The sequence below is a fragment of the Anopheles coustani genome, chromosome 2 (assembly GCF_943734705.1).
Source record: "Anopheles coustani chromosome 2, idAnoCousDA_361_x.2, whole genome shotgun sequence".
Taxonomy (NCBI): domain Eukaryota; kingdom Metazoa; phylum Arthropoda; class Insecta; order Diptera; family Culicidae; genus Anopheles; species Anopheles coustani.
In genome coordinates, this window is record NC_071289.1 from 11,712,496 (window position 1) to 11,737,666 (window position 25,171).

The following is a 25,171-nucleotide window of genomic DNA, read 5'->3' on the forward strand; positions in this document are numbered from 1 at the left end:
AGCTAACCGCACAGTTGGGAAGGGAGGATGAGAAGGTGTTGATGGGGAGGGCGGGATGGACAGGATGGCTTCCGGGATCAGGGACCCACGGGCGATGATGGTGCGTTCCGGAAGGGAGTTCTCTGCTTTGGTGATTTTTTGTCTTTCCCATTTGTCCGCTCTGGAGTTGCGGAGGATGATAAAGGTGATAATTGAGTGACGGCAGGGCGGTCGGTGGCCACAATGGGTACCGGTGGTCAACACCAATCCCCCCCCCCCCCCCCGATTCTCCCAGGGTGTCCTCCCGGCAGCAGCAGCATCATCATCCGGTTTGACAGCTCTCCGGGGTGGTCTGCGGTTCGTGACAGCGCGTCCCGAATCGGTCCCTCGGGCCTGGAAACACGATAATCATGGTGCGATTTGCCCCGTGGGGAGCCGGCTTTCCGGTCGGGGTCGGGCAGCATCAGGCAGCATTATTTGAGATTTAACGTCTTTTACAAACTTCAAAGGTTCGCGCTCGGTTCAGAACGCAGGCTCACTCGACACAAGACTGATGAAACTTGGCTACGGGGGGGCGTGGTGTTTTCTGCCGAGGTGACCGTCCCTGACCCCGAGCCACGGTAGGGCGAGGGAAACGGTCGGGGTAGCGTGTAAGTTAGTTACCTCCGAGAAAGCTGGGCAGCCAATCGATATCGATCGCGCCGAGTGCCGATGATAATTTATTTCTACGAAACGGAAAATCCTACTTTTAAGTTCCACTGCAAACCGATGGGGTAGGATCGAGAGAAACGGCACGGAGGGATGTGCATAATCTTTCTCCTTCTTCAAAGTAGATTAAACCACCCTTTTTGTACAGAAGCAAACAACACTCAAACACACAAACTGAAGTTCACTAACAATACACATTGAAGGCAGGGTATCTGATAAGCGAGTAATTTATTTATTTTCCTCTTTCCCCACGAAGCAAAGGGAGAAGCGACAGGCGGGTGAACACAACAGTGGTGCATTAGTTAGTAATTGGTTTTATTCTAAGTATACGGTAGTGCGTGTGGCGATTACGATGATATTTGTATTGATTTTAATTCCGAAGAGGCGGGTGGTTTATTTCAGTAATAAAAGTGATACATTAATAATCCATGGTTTGATGTTTTCTTCAACATAATTTGAAACTAAATCGCATGAGTGTTAAATAAATTGAATTATATTCCTCGGAAGGTACGTATTAGAATAGTAAATAGAATATAAAGTAATGTTTTCGAACTTCGTTTCAATCTGGAATAATCAGAAACAGTTATGCTGCTCGTCGTCGTAGGATTTGGTTTATTTCACACGCATTTGAATCTGTGACATGCTAATTGGCTCTAACTTCTTCAACTTGTACTTCTCGGATTCGCTTCCAATCGCAAACTCTCCGTACTTAGCGCAACCTAAGTTTCCGTGAAAATCTTTAATTTCGACTATAAACTCGTGTGGTTGGTTTTTCATAATTTGAGGAACATATTCCAGCCCTAACCACGATTCGCCATTAACATTAACGAACCCATTGCGGTATTCGACCCAGTTACGGTAAAAATCGACTGATCCGTCGAAGGTATGCTGAATCACAGTCCAACCACCATAGATCTTATTTTGTCCACAACCGAATTCAAATAGTTTTGAATTTTCCCACAAACCGAACACATACTTGCCAGTTACAATTGTTAGCTGATGATACGACCACACAGGATGTATGAAGTGGTCTGCCAGTATCTTATTGTTTTTCGCCGAGTGTTTACTCATATTTTGCACTGAATCTGTAATTGTATAGACCCCTTTCTTATTTTCATCTATTTGTTGTGGGTCAGTTTGCGACGTTTTCTGGTAGGATTTGATTTGAGTTATTTGATGCTGTTGAATGTGGTCCAACTTGAAATGGATCAATTGATTCTTTAATTGTAGTAATTTGGTCCGAATATTTTCCATGCTTGTCTTCCCAGTCTGCTGTAAACGAACCATACGTCATTTTCACAAATTCGACTTGTTTGACCCTACACCTTTCTTACCTTCTTTACGAAGTCTTCCATCGCCAGCACTTTTGTCTCGAACTCAGAGTTCACTTTATCGATCGGTTCTATTGCATCTTCTTGAAGTTTTACAAGCTAGTCCTGCAGGACTAGTCATGCCTCTCTTTTAAAGCTCGTTTAATTTCCTGCAATATTGGTAAAATTAAAATTGATAAAATTTACAACCTTCAACAAGTACGGGAGGCTCTATTGCATGCTTTTCAACCACTGTGTTTTTGAAATATTTGATCCTTTAATTGTTATCTTCGAAAAATTAGCTTCGTTTAACACTTTTTAAGGATTCAATAAATAAATTACCTTAAGCTAGCTCTCAATGATTGTCTTCATGAATTGTTCCATGGCTTGCAGTTTGTTTTGAAAGTTATTAATTTTACTAAAATGTTTTAATACGTTGGCACCAACTGCAATTCCATGCTGAACTATTAAAACAAAACCTAAACACAGCACAACGGAACACCACTGAGAATTCACGGCTTTAAAATAGTTCATCTGCCTCTAGACACATGATCGAAACGACTGATGAAGAACGACTGTTGCTTCTGTGAATACATTTGTCTCTAAAAGGCAAGAAAATGTTGAGAACGAATATTGAACATGTGTTCTTAGCGATAATGCAATGTTATCAATAACAGTAACCCATAATAGAAGCGGCCACAATTCCGAGAAAAAAACATGTTTCCACAAAAAACAGTTAACCCAGTGATAAGATTACAAAAACAGAACATTGTTTTACATGTGTGGTTCATTTGGTTACCATGTGTACGGTAAGTGTCGCTTGGCAGTGTTTTTCTTAGTTTTAAACAGAACCATAAAACCGAAAACCCCTGCAGTGCCATGAAGTCTAGGGAATGTTCCATTCTTATCGTACTCATCGGAAAAGAGATGGCTATAATTGAACATCCGTTCATACCACGAACTGAGACAAAAAAGTGAAAAGATTATGTTGAACATTACCTCGAACGGTTCTCGGCTTCACGTTCTGACTTGATAAATGAAGATGTGTGTTTTTGTTTCTGGACAAGGTTCAGACGTTGATTTCAAATTAATTAGAACGCTGATTGATCTCGAACGTCCCGACTTATCGTTCATTTCTTTCAAGTATTAATTTATGACATGATCATTCGGATATAAATCATCATTCTTCACATTTCACTAACCCCTTCAGCAGGTATTTGTATATTTCGTACTTTTTTCATCTCAATTACTTTCAAATTAAAACAATTTCGATTTACAGGATGACCCTGTGAAATATTAATCGGGGCAACAATTGACCTCAGCGCATAAGCATATTAATCTCGGACATTTAGAATCTACGAACGCTCTTTTGTGTGTTTACCAAGCTAAGATTTCAACTCTTCCCAACTAATCATACCTACGTTTTTTTTTTTTTTTTTTTTTATATGATCGACCTCTAAGGCGACCTCTCTGACCCTTTGTCCCCATCCCGCATGTGCACCAATAAGGTAGAGCTAGGATGGGAGGGTTTCGGAAGGACAAAAATCTCCTTTTACGGACGTTGTGGCACGCGACGATCCCCTGAAGGGGGAAAGCGAATGTCGCCGAGAGGCTTCTAGACAACCTTTGGATCAACAGACCAAAGTTATCCTGCTCTCGACGATGGACTCAAACGGGATACAATTGACATGGTTGCCCACCAATTGAATTACTCCCGTTTACTACCCCCTAAAAACCTTCCCGAAGCACACGCTGGAAGCTCCCAGCATTTTCCCTCCCGACTTATCTCGGAATCATACCTACGTTTTTTCGACATGATTTGTTTTCATCTTTTCATTTGCAAGTAATTATCCGATAATGATAACGTAAATCGAAACTTTTGTAAACCCTCTCTTACATGTTGCGAAAGATTAGTTGAGTTGAAAGATTGATAAATTTAATTAAAATCTTTTTTAAAAATTCTCAAGAAAATTTGATGCCTTAACTGTATTATTTTACTTCATTTTCGAGTTGTCCTTTTTATACTAAATCACTGACTCCAGATTGAAAGCATATTTTTCAATTAAAACCTACTTTACACTATCTTGAATCCTTTGATTTCCATCACACATGAACAGTAGAAAAGGGATAAAGAACCCAAGTTTTAAGTGACGTGTCTATGGCCTGCGTTAACTCTTGTTGCGGAGATCATTAAAAACGAAAAAAAAACCTGATTTATTTCTCTCGACTAAAGCAACTCCATCACAGTGGCCCAATTAACCTCCCATCAATCTGATGAACTCCGTCCCGTGTGGTTGCCATGGTGTGGCAAAAGGGTTTGCTGAGATCTCATTCGTACGATTTGCACTCGTACCGAATGCCCATTTGCGCAGCCAGCCAGCGTGAGTATTTACAGAGCCCCATCTGGTCTGGAGGGTGAAAAATCCCTTGCGGTGGTTTTGAATGCATAAATATCAGCACACCATGTGCCTCCGACTCCCAGCCACATGGTCGCTGCTGGTTCGATGCTGAATGGGCGACGCCGGAAAACTTGAATGAATCGGCTGGCTGTGCGACGTCCACGTATCGTCGTCGAGCAGACTCCGGACTGGAAGTCCTCGGGCGGTCACACAATGCGAGCACGCATGTCAACGTACGGCGCACATACACGCCTAGCCACAAGCAGCAGTCACTACTGGCAGTCCGTACCCCGGCAGGGTCCGTCCCGGGTCCGATAAGCGAACCCCGGGATCCCGGGGACGGAGATGCTATCAATAATTTAACACATTTCTTCGCTTTCGTCGGGTGTCAAACGATAAAAGTAGGATAAAAGCTGGGAAAAGCCACCGCCACAGGAAAACAACATTTGCCCGTCGCCACCCACCCGTCCCTCACTAGCTCTCTCTCTCTGTCGGAATGATTCTTGGCATGCCCGTAATTACTAGATAGAAGTGCCGAGACGCCGAAGTCGGCCACCTTTGTCGTCCGGATCGGGACCCGGGCCACAGGGTCAAGCGGGTGTTTTATCTAGATGGATCTCATAATATTTTCCGAAGATTACTTTTTTGCCTCCCTCCCCCGCATTTCCCGCCCACGCACGCATTCCCATAAGTAAGCATCTATCTGGGCAGGGACGGGGGCAGGCCATCGGGAGAGACGGGTCTTTTATTTACTCGTGTGCGTACGAGTACGAGTCTATTAATGACGGGTGGCCCGACGGTAGCCACAGGAGATTCATTTTAAGTCCCTCAGATCAGGCAGTCCACCGGTTTACCGGACGACGCCGACAGCCTGCGGGGCCGTACGGTTTTGATCTTTCCGAAAGGAAGGGCACAAACCCAACTACGGGATTCTATTTACGCTGATGTATTTATTCTTCATACACTTGCAAAATGAACGCTTCCCTCCGAAAAGGCCTTCCGCAAGCATGGTTTGCTTTTCTTCTCGGGGAAAAGCACTGTAAGCTCGAGCTCGTCGCTACGTTCCTACAAAGTGTTTACCGCACCCACTTGCTGGAGCTTGTGTTTTTCCCTTTGCATTTTTCCTTTGTACCATCTCATTGCTTGAAGAGATTAGATTTTTTTTAATCTTCCATTTACTTCCCAGAACAAGATGCTGCGAGCCGAAAATGAATGAACAAAACGGTACGCACCTTTAAAGATAAGACAGTCCGGGTGGGTTTGCAAAGAAAACACTCCCACACAAAAGCACACTGCAAACACGATAAAAGAAGATTAAACCAGCGAGTGGCCCGTGGAAGGAGCCGCAGCTGTTGAGCGAAGGCTACGTCGTACGGGAAGCATGACAAAAAAGCAGTCCATCAGGTGACGAAAGGACATCCGGACGCGTGGGAACATTTTGCGTTTCGTAACACGAGGTGGTTCTGTCGCACCGAAAGCGTTTGCGTTGTCGGGGGCGTTGGGTGAGTAGCGAGGATGGGTGGGTTTGTAATTAGAAATGGAAACAGCATCCCAGCAGACCCGTGTGAACAAATGTACCGTTTTTGCACGTGGCGAATTTTTTTATTTTCGGGAACCGTTTTTTCTTTGACGAATGTGAAATTTTGAAAAGTGCCCGGGAACAGAAGCAGCCCGATGATAATTGTGTTTTTATTTCAATGGGTTTTTTTGGCTGTATGTTTTCAGTCTGTTTTTTTTGTTTCGACAAGCTTTTTATTAGATGTTTTTGGTATCTTGTTGAACCTTTACTAATATCATAATTTTTATGACATTTTTACATAATTCATCGCAGGTTTCCTTTCATCCCACATTTTGGCATACTTGTTATCTAAAGTTTAAAATTAATTTCCAGTAGAATCGTTTCGTCTAGTCTTGCAAAAGCATTCGCTCCGAATGAGATTGCTCAAGCAAGGGCAATAAATCTATACGTTTTGACATCTTGAAAGCTACATCCCATTACTTTTTGCTGAGCTTCACCCTTCCCTGTTCGCGGGAGTAACCGAAGCCTAACCCCAACCGAGACCATTTTCCATTTGACCCCGTTCAAACCATCAAGCAGCACACCCTTCGGTATCGCCCGTTGCCGTTGCGAGTCAAACGCCGAAGCGAATGCGATCATCGTTGCGAAGACACCGAAGGACAAGAAGTTGCCATTCCTTAATCTTCTTGCGGATCCGGAGGACCGACCTTCCAAACCGTCCGACCGACCGAGCCTGGTGGCGCGTTTGAGCTTGGGAGGTGTTCTCGCCACTCGGATATGAATATTGTATCGTGCATTATTTAGCAGGCTCGGCCACATAAAATTTCATATTCATGACAAAGTGATATTATTAAAGTTAATTACAGCGAATGAGGTTTTACGTGCGTGCACCGAAACGGCGCGAACCTTCCCTCACCGGGGCTGGGGCGGTGCGTGGAAGGGGCTGGCTCGGTTTACTGCCACCCTCCCTGACAAGGGACAATTAGAAGCCTTCTCTCACCCACACACACACTCACCCGCGTTGGCCACATCGACACCACCAGGCAGATCTCAGCTGTTGTGTCTTCGCCGTCGTACGTGTGTGGGAATTATTAGCATGAAAAACCGGCACAATATGCTTTCGGGCGAAGGTTTGCATATTCTTTAGCTGCTCGCCGGCTAAAGGCTTCCCATTATTAGCCATCTTTTGCCGTAAGGTTTCTCATAAATTTTAAGATTCTCGTCCCTTGCAGGAAAAGGGTTCGGTGTTTGCACGCCAACGTGTATTGGTGCGATCGTTAATTCTAAAACGTTAATTGAAGTCAACGCGACCGCTGTGGGGTTTTCCGGGGGTGGGGGCGGTTGAAACGATGGATTTGAATTATGGCAAACCATTTTGTGCTTTGCTTACAGGACGACGCCGCTCACCTTGGATTGTCTCCAGGGTGCAACAAATTAGGCCATGTTGTTATGCAAGCTAGTAATCTTATACGGAGATGATTCGATCATCAGCTGTGTGGGTAATTATTATCAGTTCAAAAACCAAATAGAATAGAACAATTTATCTTAATTTACAGCTTTAAGAAGATGCTAAAACGATGTAATTGTTTATTTGTACGTCATCAGTGAACAAACATTTGAAGTTGGTTTTAGATAATATTTGAATTTTACTTTTCGTGGATTTGAGATTCAACTTTTTCCACCCATACGTTTGTGATGAAAGCTAAGACTAAATCTTCAAGTGGACGCATTTTTCTTCAGATCCTTTTTATTCTTTCCACCCATTGGGTGGCTGCAACAGTACGAAATATTTCATTTCTGAGCTGCTGCTAGCAGGTTTTAGTTTTGTTTCAATTAGAACATGAATGGAATGTATTTCTTTGGAACGGCACGGCAAGGAAAAACCAAAATACTGCGATATCGTTAGGAAGAATGAAACAAAGCAAAGCAAACAAACATCACTGTTTCATTCTCGACCATTGCTTGTTAGTTTGAAAGCTTCAAATTTTATCCCCTCTTTGTTTTTCGTAGTCAGTTGAAGTTTTTTTTGATGTTTTATCAAAGGCTCAAAACGTGCTAGGGCTTCATTTGGCGTATTTCCTCCATTTATCTTCTTTCGGTGGATTGAATTTTTCACTACAAGAAGAAAACAACTTTGAATCATGAGAAAAACCGAAACCAGATCCACTTGGTCATCTTTGTAATTGCTATTTTTAAATAATTTGTGCATTCTCTGGCTATTTAAAATAAAACTGTTAGCCTATGTAAGGATATCGTGGTAAGGGTTTTTATTAATTATCTAAAACATAGACAAGTGCCAAACCACATGTTTAACAATTAATATTTCAATAACGCTCTTAAAACCCCCCTTTTTTCAAACATGCATTTTAAACTTTTATATTATACTTTTTTCGTACGTGACGGATAGTTCCACGGCTCACTGTTGGTTCCAGGTTCTACTGATTGTTTCAAATTAGAATATCGTTAATTGTCCCTAGCAGTAGGGAAGACCGAAAACCATTTTCCTAATGCTACGAATTCAGTGCTGCTCCTTTTGAGGTCATTGTGTGACTCACTTCGGTACGAAATGTACTCTAAAAAGTTGCATTTTTTCCCCTGTTTGAGAAAGTTGAAGCATTTTTTCTCAATTAATGTGGCATATTTTTAAAACTTTTGTTAATGGGCACTGCAGTCAGCATTCATCTCGGTAGATAATTGTTTTTGTCAAGCACGCCACTTCACGTGGCCTGATGCCAATTGGAACTAGTCGTAGCACTTTAGATATGTGCATCCAGAACTAATTGGAATAGTTGAAGTAGCAGTTCGTTGGAAAAAGTTTTTTTTAATGAGTACACATGAGTTAGTGGTTGAGTGAGCCTGCGTCACTTGAATTTGGTTTGACAGTATTTTATAATACTAGCACTGCAATGTCGTATGTCATTAATGAAAAGTAGATTTATTTTTATGTCAAGTTGAGAAGCAATTCTCTTCTATACATTTCACTTCTTATGTGCCTCAACATCAACATACTGTTATTTTTTTTGTTCAGTATGTACTGTTCTTTTGAAAAACAGCTAAAACTGTTCAAATGTCCCTTGGGCTTGTGTTCCTTTTCATTATCCAATACCATTTGTATGCAGTTCGGTTGCCACAGAATGATGTGTTTCATTAGCTGTGCTTAATGTGTGGACGTGTGTGACTTTTTTCCTATTTTCATTTCTACCACTGCGGCCACGTGCGTCCTTATGGGCAGAATGGCATCGATGGAGTCGCAAAGTAGCATTAAAATTCAATTGAAATTTGCATATCAAATTATTATGAAATTGGAAAACATATTTCCAATTTTTATCCCATTAATAATGAAAAATACTAAAATGTACCAGCAGTGGGTTGGAAGCTGGGGATGGTTGAATGGGGTTTCCAGGGTTGGCCGTGGCAAATGGTCCGTAGTAAAAGGGGGTAGAAGGGGGAAAAAAAGAAAATAGTTCATTTCGATGATTATTTACTACGGACTCGCGAGCAACGCTGGCGCTGACGTGTCGATGCGAACCGAGGGAATACACAGCTACGTCCATTTTGTGACCTCCATCCTCTTCCCTCACCTCTCTCACTCCTTTTTGTGTTCCAGGAACCAAAGCTCGCTTGATGTTGGCTGGTCGTTTGTGTTTGAGTTTTAGATCCATTTGTTTGTTGGCCGTGTTTTTGATGCGAACCGCATTTTCACCACCATTTCCTTTTATAGCTCCACTCCCCACCGCCCGACCCCTTGTGATTACAACCACTTTGACCGCCACTCTATTCATTCGAGTTCATAAAATGGTCACTACACCGAATCGAAGGGTTTGCAACCCGAACCTCGGTCATCGAACAGCTAGAGGATGGGATTGGTTTGCATCCGAGTGGCGGATCCGGGAATGGTATTGGGTTTTGTGCTTAAGTACAATGGGCTAAAATTGGCTTAATAGCAACAAACAAAAACAAAAAAATGGCACCGAAAACAGCACGACCAGCCACAGTCATAATTATTATTGCAGCTGTTGACTTTCGGTACAATCGCAATCCATTGGGAGGCAAGCGTGCATCAACACCGCGTGGCGGTCACAACCGGTGGCCGGAAGGTCCGGAGGATCGCGGAGAGTTGGCGGGGTCCGTGCAGTCGTGCAAACCATTCCCGTAATCAATGATGCGTTGGAAATAATCAAATTTATGCATGAAAAATTTGTTATTTAGATTGAGCCCGGCTCGGTTTGAATTAGTTCGTGCTCATTCCGGCGAGTAGTCCCTCCGGAGTGCCGGCTGCCCCTCGGGACACGCCACCGGCAAGTCGCTTCCCTCGGAAAACCCGTTTCAAATTCTCAACACGCCCGAATGCCCGCCACCATGACACCACGTCCTGCCCGCCCTCAGCCACTTGCGAGCGTCCTTATGACCTCGAAGAGTGCACGTATTATGGTGCATTTAATTTGCCTTTTTCCACCTCTTGGCTCTCGTGGGGTTTCCTCCAGCCATGGACCCTCCCAGAATCAATGGCCCGCACAAGGCAGCGATTGCGAACGGTCTGTCCCGAACATTTTGCTGACTTGTAGACTGAATTCCCAAATTAGCAGAATGACTCCTGAAATTGGCCCCGATCGTGCACCGACCCGAGCGTGTTGAGCGAGAGGCAATGTACGATCGGATAGCTCGGTAGGCCTGCCCGGGGTGGCGGTTTTGATAAATTTTCCACCTAATTAGATTACGGTTCATTTAAAATTGCAATCCGGCCGCCATTGATTCCGGCCGCCATTGATTCCGGCCGGCGTGTATTTCCCTGCGACGGCGGTAAAGAAGAACCGAATTTTGACAGCGTTTCACACAAATTCTTGTTGCCTTACCTGGGGGGCTCGTACGTGGCCGAGCGTGACGACACGAACACGGTGTGTTCACTAAAGTACACCGTAAATCAATCGACGTCAGGTGCGAGAAGCGAATTTAGTCTACGGGGAATTTAAATCTGAAAAAAGATGGTATGAAAAATTTGTTTTTGACTCTTTAAAACAAGAATAAGGAAATCGGTAGTATCGGGGTAAATAAGCATAACGTACATATATCACTTACAAAATATTTTAAGGCATAAGGCTAACATGGGCATTCTTTGAAAAACATGTGTTAAGTAGAAAACACGCAACATCGTCTGCTGAAATCGATCTTTATATTCCAAAAAACTGACTATTTACTTAATAACTTCAAGAAAAATATAACTTTGTCTCTTCTTTAAATAAAAGGTATGACATATATTTTTTCATATATACAATATATAAACAGAGGCATGCTTCTGCTGAAAGAAAATGTAACCCTTCAGAGTGTGTGGACACTTCTCACTTCGGCCGTCCGCGTCATCCTGAATGGCAACCTACAAAAGATACGAAAAAGATACGGCTGTTATTATAAAGCGATTCGGTGTTAATTCCAAACAACTTGATGGCACTCAACGGAGTGACTCCTTACCTTCTTCTTCTTGGCGTAACGACCTCTTGGTCATGCCTGCCCGTTAAGGGCTTACGAGACTTGTTTCCCTGTTGTACGTGGATAGTCAGTTCTCTCGTACAGGGGAGGGTCCGGTCTCGGTTGGGATTCGAACCCACGTCGAGATGGTGAAGCCCCGGCGCTCATGGGTTTTCTAACCGGCGCTACCGCTCGGCTGTCACGGACCCCCTACCTCCTTACCTTACGAGCGGCTATTTTACCTCCGACTACACGGTTCGCTCGCATGCATATAGCACAGGTTAGGGCGCTAGAACGGAAGATCGGGCATCGAAGCTTCCCATTACCCTTTCGAACTCTTGTCCAGATCGGAGAGCTGACAAACATATGAGATTTCTGAGAAGCTAGCAGCAACATGTCTCTTAAGGAATCTTTCAATGGGTTATCGAGCATCGATAGATATCGCCGAAGATACTGTGTAGGCAGTTGAACGGTCTTTTCAATAACGCTGTGTTCAAAAACGCTCAACTATTTGTTGCTCACCATTGACGATTTATTGTATCTGTTAATGTAATATTAATATTTGAGCATACAACGCCACATAAAACACATAAAAATCTCACATTCAAACCTATTGCCAACTTAGCGTTTTTTACATTATTTTTACCAATGTCTTTATTTGATGACAACGTACTTAAACATACTAATCTTCCATGAGCTACATGACATTTACACAGGCAAGGCAGAGAGGAAGAAGGGTAGGGGGGGGGGGGGGGGGCTGTTGAAACGATTAAAATCGTTCGTTGATGAGTTAATCGGAAAAAGATTTTACTAATTGACGATACTGCGAATCATCATTCTCGAGTAAGACATACCACGATAATCGTTTTTGAAATAGTACCACGACATCGCACTCATATAATCTGTTGTGTTCTGATAACGGCCGTTCAAATTGGAAAAGGTGCAATGATAGTACCACCAGGCCCCGTGTCGCTCCTCAGCGCAATTACCAACTGTTATATCATTGTTACGATCGAATGTGCTAAACTTTTCATCCTGATTGTCTCGCATCGAATCTCCCGCTGTCCCTGAGTGTGTCCCTAATTTATTCAACACATACGACTCTGACTCACTACCTATCTCAAACTCTTCGTACTTAGCGTATGCGTAATTTCCATGGAAATCTTTGATCTCCACCAACAGTTCGTGGGGTCGGTTTCTCGTCATTTGATACACGTATTCTAGCCCGAGCCAGAATTCACCGTCCAAACTCCCGAATCCATTGCGGTACTCGGTCCAGTTCCGATAAAAATCGACTGAACCGTCAAACCTTTGCTGGATGACCGTCCAGCCGCCTTCGAACTTAGTTTGTTCACAAAGTACCTCGAATGGTTTGGTATTCTCCGCAATTTTGATCATGTATTTTCCTGATACATTGGGAGCTTGCCGACATGAACTCACTGGATGCATAAAGTTAAGCAACATAGTGTTGAAATTTCCTTGGATACTAATATTTCGTACCGAATCTGTCAACATGTCAAGAGTATTCTTGTTTTCATCTATTTTCTTGAGCTCCGTATCCGACGTTTCTTGGTACGATTTGATTTGCGCGATTTGATGTTGCCGAATGTGGCTCATATTGAAATTCAACTGATTTTGAAGATCTTCCAATCCGCCACGTGTTTTGATTTCAATTGTCTTCAAGCCCTGTAAAAGAGGGATATATTAACTCAACAAAACTAGAACAGTTGCTTGTTTCGTGCTTAGAGCTTACTTTCTCCACCCTTTCCTTATCATTTTTCTCCAGTCTGATTAGCATGTCTTGCAGGTTAATATGCCTTTCCTTTGAGGCTTGTTCAATTTCCTGCAAAAAAAAACTCATTTGGTGCAACGATAATTCATTTTATTTGCGACAGATCGTGATTTAAAATGACCAAACTCACCATTATTGTACTTTGCAATGAATTTTCCACCGCATTCATTCTTGTCTCGAACTTAGAGTCCACTTTCTCGATGGTTGTTTTCAGTGTTTGCTCCACTTCTTGCAATTTATATTGCAAATAGTCCATCTTACTCAGTAGAAGCTCCATCTCGAAACCTCCTATGGCCAATGTGTGCCGTACTAATAAAACTACACCGAAACACATCACAATGGAACTTCCGCTAGTATTCATGGCTTTACAATGGCTGTGCTCACTTTGAACTTGAAAACACGATTAGAACGAAAGCATAAAGACGACTGATGCTCGTGAGAATTTGTATGTCCCACAAAGACAAGAATCTGCATGGCTGGAATGGTACACATGTGTCGTAAGCGATAACGCAATTCTATTATCAACAGCGCCCCAAAACCGTTACGACCACAGTTTTGGCAAAATCAAATGCAGGATGGTTAATAAATGGTTCACTTGTGAGTTCATTTCATCGTCTGTAAACGGCATGCAATAGTTGATTTTTTAAAAACTTGAACGACCCGAAAAAGACATTAGTTTCATATCAACCCTATTCTATGATCTTATCTTACAATCTTTTATGTTAGATCCTGTACTTAATTTGAATAAATTGTTTTTATAAACTTGAAAAAATAACTAGGTTATATGGGAGCACCCTGTGAGACATACACATAAGCTGATACCAAACACTGAGCCTGCAAACGAGCAAACTGATTACATTAAACATTATCTCGTATGGTTAGTCCTGGTTTCGCCTTCTGGCTCGGCCAAAGAACTTGTGTGAGTGTTTGCTGCGCAAGGTTCTTTGCGTTGTAGTCATTACAGTAGGTTAAGTCTTCCAGCTAAAATTGGAAGATTAGAGAAAGATACATTCAAGAGTCAATGGACTTTGAAATAGTTTAATGCAAAGGAGTCAATTACAGATGTGCGTTTCCTATAATTGCTCAGTTTAGAAAGCTGCGTATGTCTAATGAAGGAAGGAGTAGAACACATTTTGTGGATGAATCAAAAGCAGTATGACTATGAAATTTGCGAGTAAATATCTCATCGCTTTTAACAGGCCATGGACACCCCCACCCTTCATGATGTACTAGAATTTAAATGAAAACATGCTTGTTTGTGATCATAATGTTTTTTTATTTATTTTTTAAGGCTCTTCAATTCAGTCATACAGTACAACAACTAACAACAACTTGATGCAAATATCGACGAGCGTTACCATTTCGCCCTTCCCCCACCGCACGGTTCCCACCCGCCCAGCCGCACATTACCAGTCCCTGCTGTACGGCTGCTCGAGCGGAACCATCGGCGCTGGGAAACCGGGACGATCGATGGCATCACTGTTGCATCCGAATATTTCAAGATTTTTTCCGCCATTGACTTGGCGCTCCTTGGCAAGCGCGTTGAATACATGTTTCTAAACTCCTGCTGCTTCTCACTCCTTGATCCTGTTCGCTCTCTTACAATAAAGCACGTAAACGAATCTGCGAGTTCCGTTGCTGGACTCCTCCTGCGGTCCATGGGCGAAATAGGGCTGATCGAATGTCCGACCGGGTCGGCACGACCGTTGCAAAGCATCACGAGGCGTACATACACTTAAGGGCTAATATAGAGTTTATCACATCATTCGGATCGATCTCAAATCGGGGCCGGTGCGATTAGTGCGATTCGTAGTGTTGGTGCTGATGCTGGTGAGTCTGCTCCTGCTGCTGGAACTGCTGCTGCTGGTGAGCGTTGTAGATCTGCTGCTGGTGCTGCTGGTACTGGTGGTACTGCTGCTCCTGCTGCTGCTGATGGACCTGCTGGAGCTGCTGCTGGCTCAGCTTCTGCTGGTGCACCTGCTGCTGGTGCAGCTGATGAAGCTGCTGCTGGTTTGCCTGCTGCTGGTGCAGCTGGTGAAGCTGCTGCTGGTTCGCCTGCTGCTGCTGCTGCTGCTGGTGCAGCTGGTGCAGTTGATGCTGGTTCAGCTGCTGCTGGTGGGCTTCCTGATGGTAGGACTGCTGCTGTTCCTCCTGGTGGTAGGATGGCTGCTCCTGCTGGTAGGCCAGAGCCTGAGGCTGCTCATGCTGGTGGTAGAACTGCTCCTGCTGTTCTTCCTCATGATGCTGCTCGTGGGACTGCTCATGCTGGAACTCCACTTCCGGTTGCTTCTTCTCGCTCTTCACCAACACTGGCACGATCACCTTCTCCTTCACCGGCACCGGGACCTCCTTGGTGACGGCAAACTTAACCTCCTTGTACACTGGCACTGGGCGATCAACCGGAACCTTCACCTCGTATGGCACGGGCTTCTCGACGGTGTACGGGAACTTCTTCTCGACAGTGTACGGGGCTGGGAACGGTACCTTCACTTCCACCTTGTACGGTTTCGGGACCTCCACCTTGTACGGCTTGTCGACCGGGACCTTCACCTCGTACGGCACCTTCTTCTCGACGACGACTGGGTAGGGTTTGGGCACTTCCACCTTGACTGGGCGAAGGACTTCCACCTTGTAGGGCTTGTCGACTGGAACCTTCACCTCAAACGGCACCTTCTTGACAACAGTGTACGGCTTCGGGACGGCCACCTCGTACTTCACCTCGTACGGCACCTTCTTCTCGACGGTAACTGGGACCGGGACCGGCACCTTCACCTCGTACGGCACCTTCTTCTCGACGATGTACGGCTTCGGGACGTGCACCTTCACCTCGTACGGCTTGTCAACCGGGTACTTCACCTCATACGGGATCTTCTTGTAGACGGTGTACGGCTCCGGGACGTGCACGGCGTACTTGACGTACTCCTTGTAGTGCAGCGGGACCTTCTTCTCTACCAGGTACGGCTTCGGGATGGGGACCTTCACCTCGTACGGCACCTTCTTCTCGACCGTGTACGGGACGTGCTTGTGCACGGTGTACGGCACCGGGATCTTCTTCTCGATCGTGATCGTCTTGATCGGCTCCTCGTGCTTATGATGGTACTGCTGGTACTGGTGGTACTGCTGGTACTCCTGCGGCTGATGCTGCTGCTGCTGCTGCTGCTGATGGTACTGCAGCTGCGGGTGGTACTGCTGATAGCTGTGCTGGTCGGCGTAACCGTGCGACAACTGCTGGCTCCATTCGCCCAGCGACGCTCCGCGCTTCTCGAGTCGTTGAGAATCCTTTGGCTCAGCTTCTTCGCTTCTCTTTTCGGCCACCGTTTGCTGCTCCGATGCCGCGTTTCCCTCAGCAGTGGCCAGCGCCACCAGCAGGGCCAGGCAGCAAGGGATAATAAACTGCGGGAAGAAAACGGAAAAAACCGAGAGATTGAATAACATTAATCGGCGAGCGTGCGTTGCTCCACCACCCGATAAAAACACCATAAAACACCCCAATCCGGGGTCTTATGAGTTGGCGCGAATTATACACCTGACGGTCGGACTTAGCGTGTGCCGCTCTGATAGTTACATGAATGATGCACGCGCCAAAGGAAGCAACAGACAACGCCGAAAAACGCTCTCTTCCTCTTTGGCGAGACCAATGTGGTAACGCGTGAAAATTGTTATAATCGATGCAAACGCAGACGGAACATATTTTTTGTTGAGTGGAAAGTCAAACTCTCGCTCATCAAAATTGGCAACGAAATGCAGTCGAGTTTCGTAATGAATAATTGCTCGCGCACAAATTGCAGCAGGCGGAAGCGGAGAAGCAGCGTACGCGTAAGATCGAAGCAGGCCAAGGAGAGGAAGAGTTAAAGGAAACAACGAAAACATCATAACCAATCCCCCTGCGCGGGTTTTGGAGAAGTTCAATTTAAATCGGTTTCACTTAGGCCCAAACTAATGTGGGCCACTTTTCTCCCACCGAAACATGTTTCTACACGATCGAATGTGGTTTTTGTGTAGAGAAATATACCACGAGGTTCCCCGTCGGTCGATTGTTCGAAGATCAACAGAAAAGAAGGGAAGATTCATCGATCGATCTTCGAGCCCTTGATCGATGAAATTGGAGAAAGGAAAAGCTCCAGCCACTAGGTCGGGTGAGGCGAGAACAATACTGTCTATCTCCCGCCTCGACACAAACACACACACACACACACAAGCACGCAGTGGGTGGGAAATGGTTTTTGGGCTTCTTCAATTTCTCTTGCTGCTGTCTGGAGCAGATTCATCGCGCACGCGTCATTCTCGGACGATTGATCGATCGATCTTTTTTTTTGGCACGCCAGTGGAAAGTGAAGACCCTGATCGGATCGCCCCGTTTAGGTCCCGTTAGGTTTTCACTGAATTCTCCAATTATCTTATCAGCGGGCCCGGATCGAAGCGCATCGTGATTGGATCCCGCAAACTTTCACGCACTAAGGCGAGACCCCGGGAAACGGGGGAACCGATCGATGGCGGTGGAATGTGTCTGGCCGGTCCAGAATACTGGTACCACACTGGGGAAAACTTTCGCCTTTTGGAAGACGGCGCTCGGTGGGACGTACCATACGCATCGTGCACTGTCGATTCACCAAACGCGCTGATAGTTGTCTAGTACACTTTGCCCTACACCACAAGTAACCGGAGATAGCGAGACCAGAGAAAGAACTGATTTTCGGTAGGCCACGGTTGGGGCTTTTATACCCCGAAAGTGTTTCTCGGAGATCCGTAAGGCCGACGACCCGGGCCGGACGGTGGTCGCGGTTCGGTTCGCGGGCCCCCGTTGCTGTTGCTGTCGCTTTTGCACGGAAGTGAAGCGTGAATCTTCCGAGATTCGGCCACCGATCCCCTCCCCGCACGGAACGCACCAATCTCCCCCGATCAGGTCGTCGGGGCTGGGTCCGCAGCTGTTGCACCAACCGTGGGCAACCCATTACGGGGCCAGGTATTTTTTCTCCTATTTTCCCACTTCGTAGAGGTGGTCCAAAACCACGCGTTGTTAGGAAATAGGCACCACATTTATCTGCCGAGAAATAAAACTTATAACTTTGATGCTCTATGGGTTTTCCATCGAATTGGTAATTGTCTCCCGCCTTTTGAGGGAGTAACCCCCAAGATAGAGGGAAAAAAAAGCCTGCAAAAAGGGAAGAAAATATGGTTCGCTAAGTTTTCTTTACCCCTCGCCACCCCCGGGGGGAAGTGGACGGTTTAGTTTTGGGTGTATCGTGTTCGTAAGGAATCGACCACGACCGATGGAAAAGTTTACGGCCAAATTATTCATCCCCCTTTCAGTGTTCCGGTGTTCGATTAGCCCCGAAAAGTTAGAAAAACTTTCCAACCTTTCGGTATGTGTGTGTGTGTGTGTGTAGGTAAGTGTTTTTCTCTAAATTTTCTTTCCATGCCAAACCATCGGGGGACATCGGGTTTTTCGGGAGTTCATATTTGTCTTAGCTAAGGTACAGGTAAGGTTCATACACGTGCTTTGGGAAGCTGCAGGTGCGCAGTATGTCATGTTTTTCGAAACGGTGTCTTCTTTTTTCCACTCTTTCATTTCCTTCGGGTGAAGTTTTCTTCATCCTGCCTGCTGTTTCCCCTCAGGCCAGTGTTCCAGGTGAACGTTGTTGTTTTGTTGGTTCACTCTTTTAATTGAACAACATCGTTTGTCCCCCTCCCATGGGGCGAGGCCATTGTTCAGTAGGTTGATTTCTTATTTATTACGGAGTATGCCGAAAGAAATCTTCCGATACCGAGCTGCACCGGACAAACAACCCGCGCCGAAGGCTGCACGGTCCATCGCCACACCGACGGTGGCAACGGTTCGGAGAGCAAATTAAGCAATTAATAAATTTATGATCGTTCACAATTTTCGATCGACGCATCTCGATCGGGCAGAGACAGGAGGAAGAAAAATGTGGCCTTACCGAACCCCGCTCCCCGTCGTGCCTCCCCCCCACCCTAGTGTGTTTTGGCTTATCTCCCGCGAGCGATCGTGCATCCGCGAAGATAGAAACCGAAAACGCGAAATACCACACAAACATTGCAGCAGATCATCATCATCATCGTCATCATCATCATTATCATCGGCTCGGGTCGATGGGGGCAAAGTTCGATAAGGCTTGGCGCACCCCCGGCTGGAGTGTGTGCAATGGAAGGCGCGGCCGGCCAAGACGAAAACCGGCAGCCAGCAGGTCATGGAGGATGCCCACGTTGCGCAACATGTGTGTGTGTGTGTGTGTGTGTGTGTGTGTGTGTGTGTGTGTGTGTGTGTGTTTTTTTGTACGCCGCATGAGTCGGCACCGCGAGCGGCTTTCCGCTTCAGAAAGGGTGGCGAAGAGATTTGGAGTAGCTAATTATGGACATTTTTTTTTACTCGTTTTGTTTCAGTTTTAATGCGAACGTTACAACGCGGCTTATCATTATGCTACCGAAAGGGCATCGGCGGGCGAACGTGAGCATGAAAGTGAATTAGACACGACTGCCGGCTGCGAGTTGCGGTTCGACACTCAACGCTTTGGCGAAGAAAACATAAAACAACGGTGAAATATGAAGTAAAAATGCCGGAAAAAACCTGACAACTCTTTCTTACGAGTGAGGAATAGTATTAAATTAAAATTAAAAGTAAAAGTTTGCAGCAAAAATATGCATGAAACTTTATCTCAGCTTGAATTGGTTTATTTTACTGGTACACTTACAAATAAATAAGTTTCTACACATTCCGCGATGAAGCACCTGTCGTGTGTAGCTCGTTGTCATCAGGTTCACGAAAACCCAACAACCTTCGCTCGCAACTGTCTCGGCTCGACTTATTTGACTGCCATAAATATTCATTGTCATATTTGGCATTCAGATTGATGCTAATGTAAAATGTTTGCAAACTATCGCGCGCCTCTCCGGTGAACTCCGCCCTTGGTGAACTTTGGACTGCAGAGCTTAGCATAACTTGTAAATCCCATTTCCGCCTGCGGCCGTGAAGAACGGGCGTTCATTAAATCATAGAAGTTGCGCATCGAATCCACATACGGATGATGCACACACACAATCCGGGATGTAACCGGGCGACGATGAATGAAATGTGCACTTTCTGTGCACACAGACGTACACAGATCAAGGCTCTCGGGCAGGTTTCCTGGTGGATCACAATTGCAGGCTCATAACTCGGTAGCTCGGAGGGGGAGGAATATCATCGACCGAGAGCACACGAAAGTCTTCTAATTGTGAGCCCGGTGGCGTTAATAAATTAACAAACAAAACACCACCAAGCTCGTCACCACAACTGACGTGGCGTGTAAGGATTCCCGGGAAGACTCTCAACGTCCATTCGATGCACCGGGGATCCATTTTGGCCAGCGCGTTTCGCTCCACTGTGCACAGGATGGGTCCGGAGTGTTTCACGAGAATATATACACATAATAATCAGCGCCATATCGATGCGTCGATGCGAGTCAACCTTTGCTTTGGGCGACCCGTTGCATTTTGCCCCGCCCCTTTCTCCCCTCCCTCGCCGGACGCCAGCATTCAATATTTAATTAAGGGCATGAGGCGATGATGGTGAGCCGTTGCGATTCTTGTGATATGCGTTCCGACAGCTTCTTGGCAGGCGAACTGGAGCTTACCGATGGATGTTTGATGGCCTCGGGGTGGACCGCAATATCAAAGATATCATTATCGATAACGTACGCCGTGCCGTTACCTCGGCATGATGAGTGTCCTTTACAGTAGCTTGAATACGGGTTGAGTTGTGATAAACCACACATGTGGAAGACTGGGAAGCTGGTGCACAGTGGATCGTGAGAAACGTGCCAAAAGGTCAAATATATTTGTGAGTTTTTGTCAAGGAATTATTGCGCAATACCTTCAGATATCAATAAAAAAAATCAGTTTTAAATCTACTTTTTTTTCGATATTACTTCTCACTCATGATTTTTAAAATGTTCCACTTTATTTATCAAATCTCATAGTGCATAAAAGTATATCCTTTCGTGTCTCTTGTATGCGACCGGCAATGAATGAATAACTGAACGTACGTACTAATGATGTTAAGTGAAAGCCGATACATGTGTCTCATCCAGAAGACTGATTAGATTGTCGTTCATTGCATACGCTTTTCATGAGTGCATCTCGCGCCGATTTCTTATGCACCATCTGTTCGAACGTGAACGAGTTGAAATCATTAAATTAATACACCAATGATTACTTTGTAAGAAGCAAGATACAGAGTAATTTGACTTTTTTTTTTAAATTACTTTCACATTGCAACAATCCTATAAATTAATTACATTCGAAAGTACGAAAAAGAACCAGCAATAAATTGTATGCACCGTGAAATCATGGAAGTTAGGCTGGATTTGATGATTTCAAAAAGCGATTTCATTATTTTCCCAAGCGACACTGAATTAGGAACATCTTATGAATGTATCTGGATGCTTTCTATAGAATTCTATTATTTCAATAGAAATAGCTAAATTGCAATTAAGCCTAGATGGATGCAACGAAACAAAGTGTTAAGTCAAAACGAACGAAAAAACTACATCTGACGGCCTGTACCATTTGGTTGAAAGTTGGTTAATGAATTGCGTTGAATTGAATTTCTAACAAAAAAGTACCAACATTCATTCCAGACTGTTCAGTAGAAATATTTTTCTGATTCATCCTAGCTTTGGTTGTTATTTTTCAAGGACGGTGACAGACGTTTGTAACTGATCTACATTTGTGCAGCTTTCATCAAGAAAAGGTAACACGGATTTACATTCGGCAAAGCCTAATGAAGTTATCGCAAACTACATCATTCAAAGCGAACGAAAACCCGGACCCCAAAACGCTAATAGCATAACTTGTTCCCGGGGCTAGCTCTTTTTCATCCCTTCGATTCATTCTTCTCCGGACGGCTTCAGCTGGTGTTCTATGGATCCCACGTGCTGGCAGAGCGTGAGGGGGCAAAATCAGAACACGAGATTTATGTGCCTCCCTAATCACATGTAATCAACCATGGAGGGACGGATAACGAATAGATAAATTTCGGCCGAGAACCAGACAAGCGCGCCCGGCAACTGGCTGGTGCTATTACGTGGGCCGGGTTTGGCCTACCCGACTGCTGGCCTAGGGTTTGCCACGCGTCTGTCTGGATTGTATGTTAGCGGTATGTTTGTGTGATTTTTTTCCACTGTTGGCCACGTTTGGGTGTGTGCAATAAATTCTTCCGATTTGGGTATCTTTCGTAGGATACGCTGTTCTTTGGCCCTGCCCGGGTTCTGTCGGCTTTGTATCATCTTACCGAACTGTCAATATGTGCGATTTCGTCGAGATCGAACCTCTCGATGTTTATCCTGATATGTCAGTTTAAATTTTGGGATAATAATTTTTCCTTTCGTGCCCCATTTCTCAACAACTGGGGCTTCCGTTACCGGCTGGCAATGCGTGAAGAAGAGGTGCGCAACCAAGTGATAAGACATCTGCAAGGCCGTCCGAGACGCTGGCCGGTGTGTTTCTGTTCGTTTGGTTCGATTTTTCACTCATCTCAACTGCTCGCCAAAAACCATCGGAATGGACGGACGAAAGGAGATTCAACTGAGCGTACCGATGGGTAAAGGATCAACGTCATTTCTTTGCGAGATTTTTCAATCCGACAGAAAGGTTGAGATCGGTCAAATGGCTACGGGGTTGGCGAAAGCAGCACTCTTGGCCCGCAGAGGAGGGAACGATTCCGTTTCGGGGTGGAAACTGGTACTGGTTGTTTGCTTAGTTTCGTTGAAAAGCGAAGAAAATAAATTAAGCTTTGTTTTACTTACGGCAGCTGCTTCGGACACAGGATTGACGAATGAGTTAGTTTTACGGGTGTCTTTCTTTCATTATTAGTTAAGTTATCTAAACCTATAACATTTTATTTGGTCCAAATAAGAAACTTCTTGTCTTTATAAATTATTTGCATCTTTTTCTTTATTTTCTGATAAAAATAATAATTTCCAGTACACGTTTACGCTAACTAAAAACAATTGAAAAGAAAACTATTTGGTTCAACTCGCAGGGACTCGGAAAACCTCACATGTTCCATATTATTTCATATGAACGAAGCAACTGCTTATGACAAAAGTGTCCTCGAAAAGCCCAATCCGCCTGGGGTTCGCATGCTAATCCCGAATTAAAGCGAGCTTGGGAAAAACCGCAATGCCGTCATCCCGCTGCCCGCTAGACAACAATGCGCCAGCCAGCCCCCGAGCGGGTGTGACCAAATGTTGATTCTTTCCGTTGCCCCGAAAATGGTGGTAATGCTCGGAAATAAGCCGGCCCACCGAAACCAACTTAAGCCACTCGTTCGGCCGCCCACCCACAGTATCAACTGGAACCGCAAAACTTCTGCGAAAAGTGGATCAAGCGCGTTCGTGTTCGCAAGCAAGTGAAGTGGAGAGCCATCTGGGTGAATGGGCTAGAGCAAAACTTTGACCACACTAGTGCCCATCTCTCGTGGGACATACGCCGTGTTCCGAGGGTAGAATTATGATCGATTTAATGGGTGGAAAATTGTTTAACAATAAACTCGACCATGCTGGTGGGCTCAAGTGTTGGGGTAAACAAGGGAAACCAGCAGAAAATTTAGAAGTTTGCTGCAACACATTATAAGGTGCAGTCCAGCTGAATCCAACCGTTATGCACAGTGAGTTGCGATTATCTGCTAAATAATTTATATTGTAGTACCTCTCAGCTGTCTTTATAGCTACCAGATGGAGTTTTTGTGGTGACGTTTGGTTGAAAACTTTTCACGGAATGCCGAATGATTAGTGATAAAAGACAGAAAAAGTCTATCATGATTATTTCTTAATTTCTTTTTTAGTTTCTATAATTTTAGTTGATTCCAAGTGTACCAATCGAAATCAAAAGCGTTACTTATCAAAATGGCTGCAGCATATCTCAACTTTAAGTAGTACCTATATTTTAATGCCTACCCAAATCTATCTAAACCTCATGCCTTCAATTTTAACTTATGCAATCTCCTTTCAACACCGAATTTGCACCTCCGGCAACTCTAGGGAAGAGCGAACCAACGGCTAGGCTGTTTATGTGCAAAATTAGACACACACTCACACTCCCCGCGAGTATAATTGCTATTTTATGATCGCCGTTTTGGCGAAAAGGGAACACAAAACGCGACCCACATTATGATTGCCGTTGTGCGTTTTATTGCTACGCCGTTCGGCGGATGAATGTAATTTTCCATTCGATAACCGCACATCCACCTTACCGGGATTTTGGTGTAAGAGGAAAAAACGCCGAGACAGGGGATGAGCTTTTCTCCCACAAAATAAACAAATGTTATAAAATATCGTTCCATATAATATTTGGTGGTATAAGGGCTCGAATGAAGTTAAAACTTCTCTAAAAAAAATCCTAAAATTTATTGTCACATTCTTTTTATACACCGCTATCAGGTTGGTTGTTATGCAGTGTAAATCCGAAAAATATATAAGTGGTAGTATATGCCATGAAAAATTTAAAAAGTTCTGGAATTGCCATCAAACCGAGTGGCCACCACCCTTTTTCCCTTCTGCTTATTAAACAGTAATTGTTACCACTTGGGCAAAGCCCCATCCGGCATGGATCGGCCCAATTGGTTGCACTCAAGCGCACCCGAAAAGTTCACGAAATTGCTGAGAATGGTCGAATAGTTTGAAAAGTTCGTGACACTGGATTTCCGGCTCGATGGATGTGACTTTATCAATTTGCCGTTTATGTGGTTTGGTTACGTATAGAGCGTATCAAAAGCACTCATTTTCTCCCACAAGCGCACATACTTGCCGATCGTTGACCCGATCTTGACGACCCGGGACACTTTTTGCCTTTCCATAGCCCTGGCATCGGTGTGTGGTGTGTCTGGTTGAACTTTTCGATTGTTTTTTGGGAGCATGAGCTTTCCCATGAGAACGACCAAATTGATGTGACGGTGATACTCGACAGTCCGGGGGGATTGTGGTGGCGAAGTGGAGGGTAGGTA

General features: G+C 44.8%; 2 protein-coding genes across 2 annotated transcripts; both read right to left on the minus strand.

Annotated features, from left to right (window-relative positions):
- Positions 1–12,188: 12,188 nt before the first annotated feature.
- Positions 12,189–13,426, minus strand: LOC131262297 (microfibril-associated glycoprotein 4-like). Its single transcript, XM_058264268.1, has 3 exons — positions 13,301–13,426; positions 13,132–13,221; positions 12,189–13,064 (listed from the first exon to the last, which is right to left on the minus strand). The coding sequence occupies exons 1-3, from the start codon at positions 13,424–13,426 to the stop codon at positions 12,189–12,191; spliced, it is 1,092 nt and encodes a 363-aa protein (XP_058120251.1).
- Positions 13,427–14,967: 1,541 nt separating this feature from the next.
- Positions 14,968–17,762, minus strand: LOC131263123 (cytadherence high molecular weight protein 3-like). The gene is made up of 2 exons (XM_058265279.1): positions 17,754–17,762; positions 14,968–16,563 (listed from the first exon to the last, which is right to left on the minus strand). Exons 1-2 carry the CDS (start codon positions 17,760–17,762, stop codon positions 14,968–14,970), a joined length of 1,605 nt encoding a protein of 534 aa, XP_058121262.1.
- Positions 17,763–25,171: the final 7,409 nt, after the last annotated feature.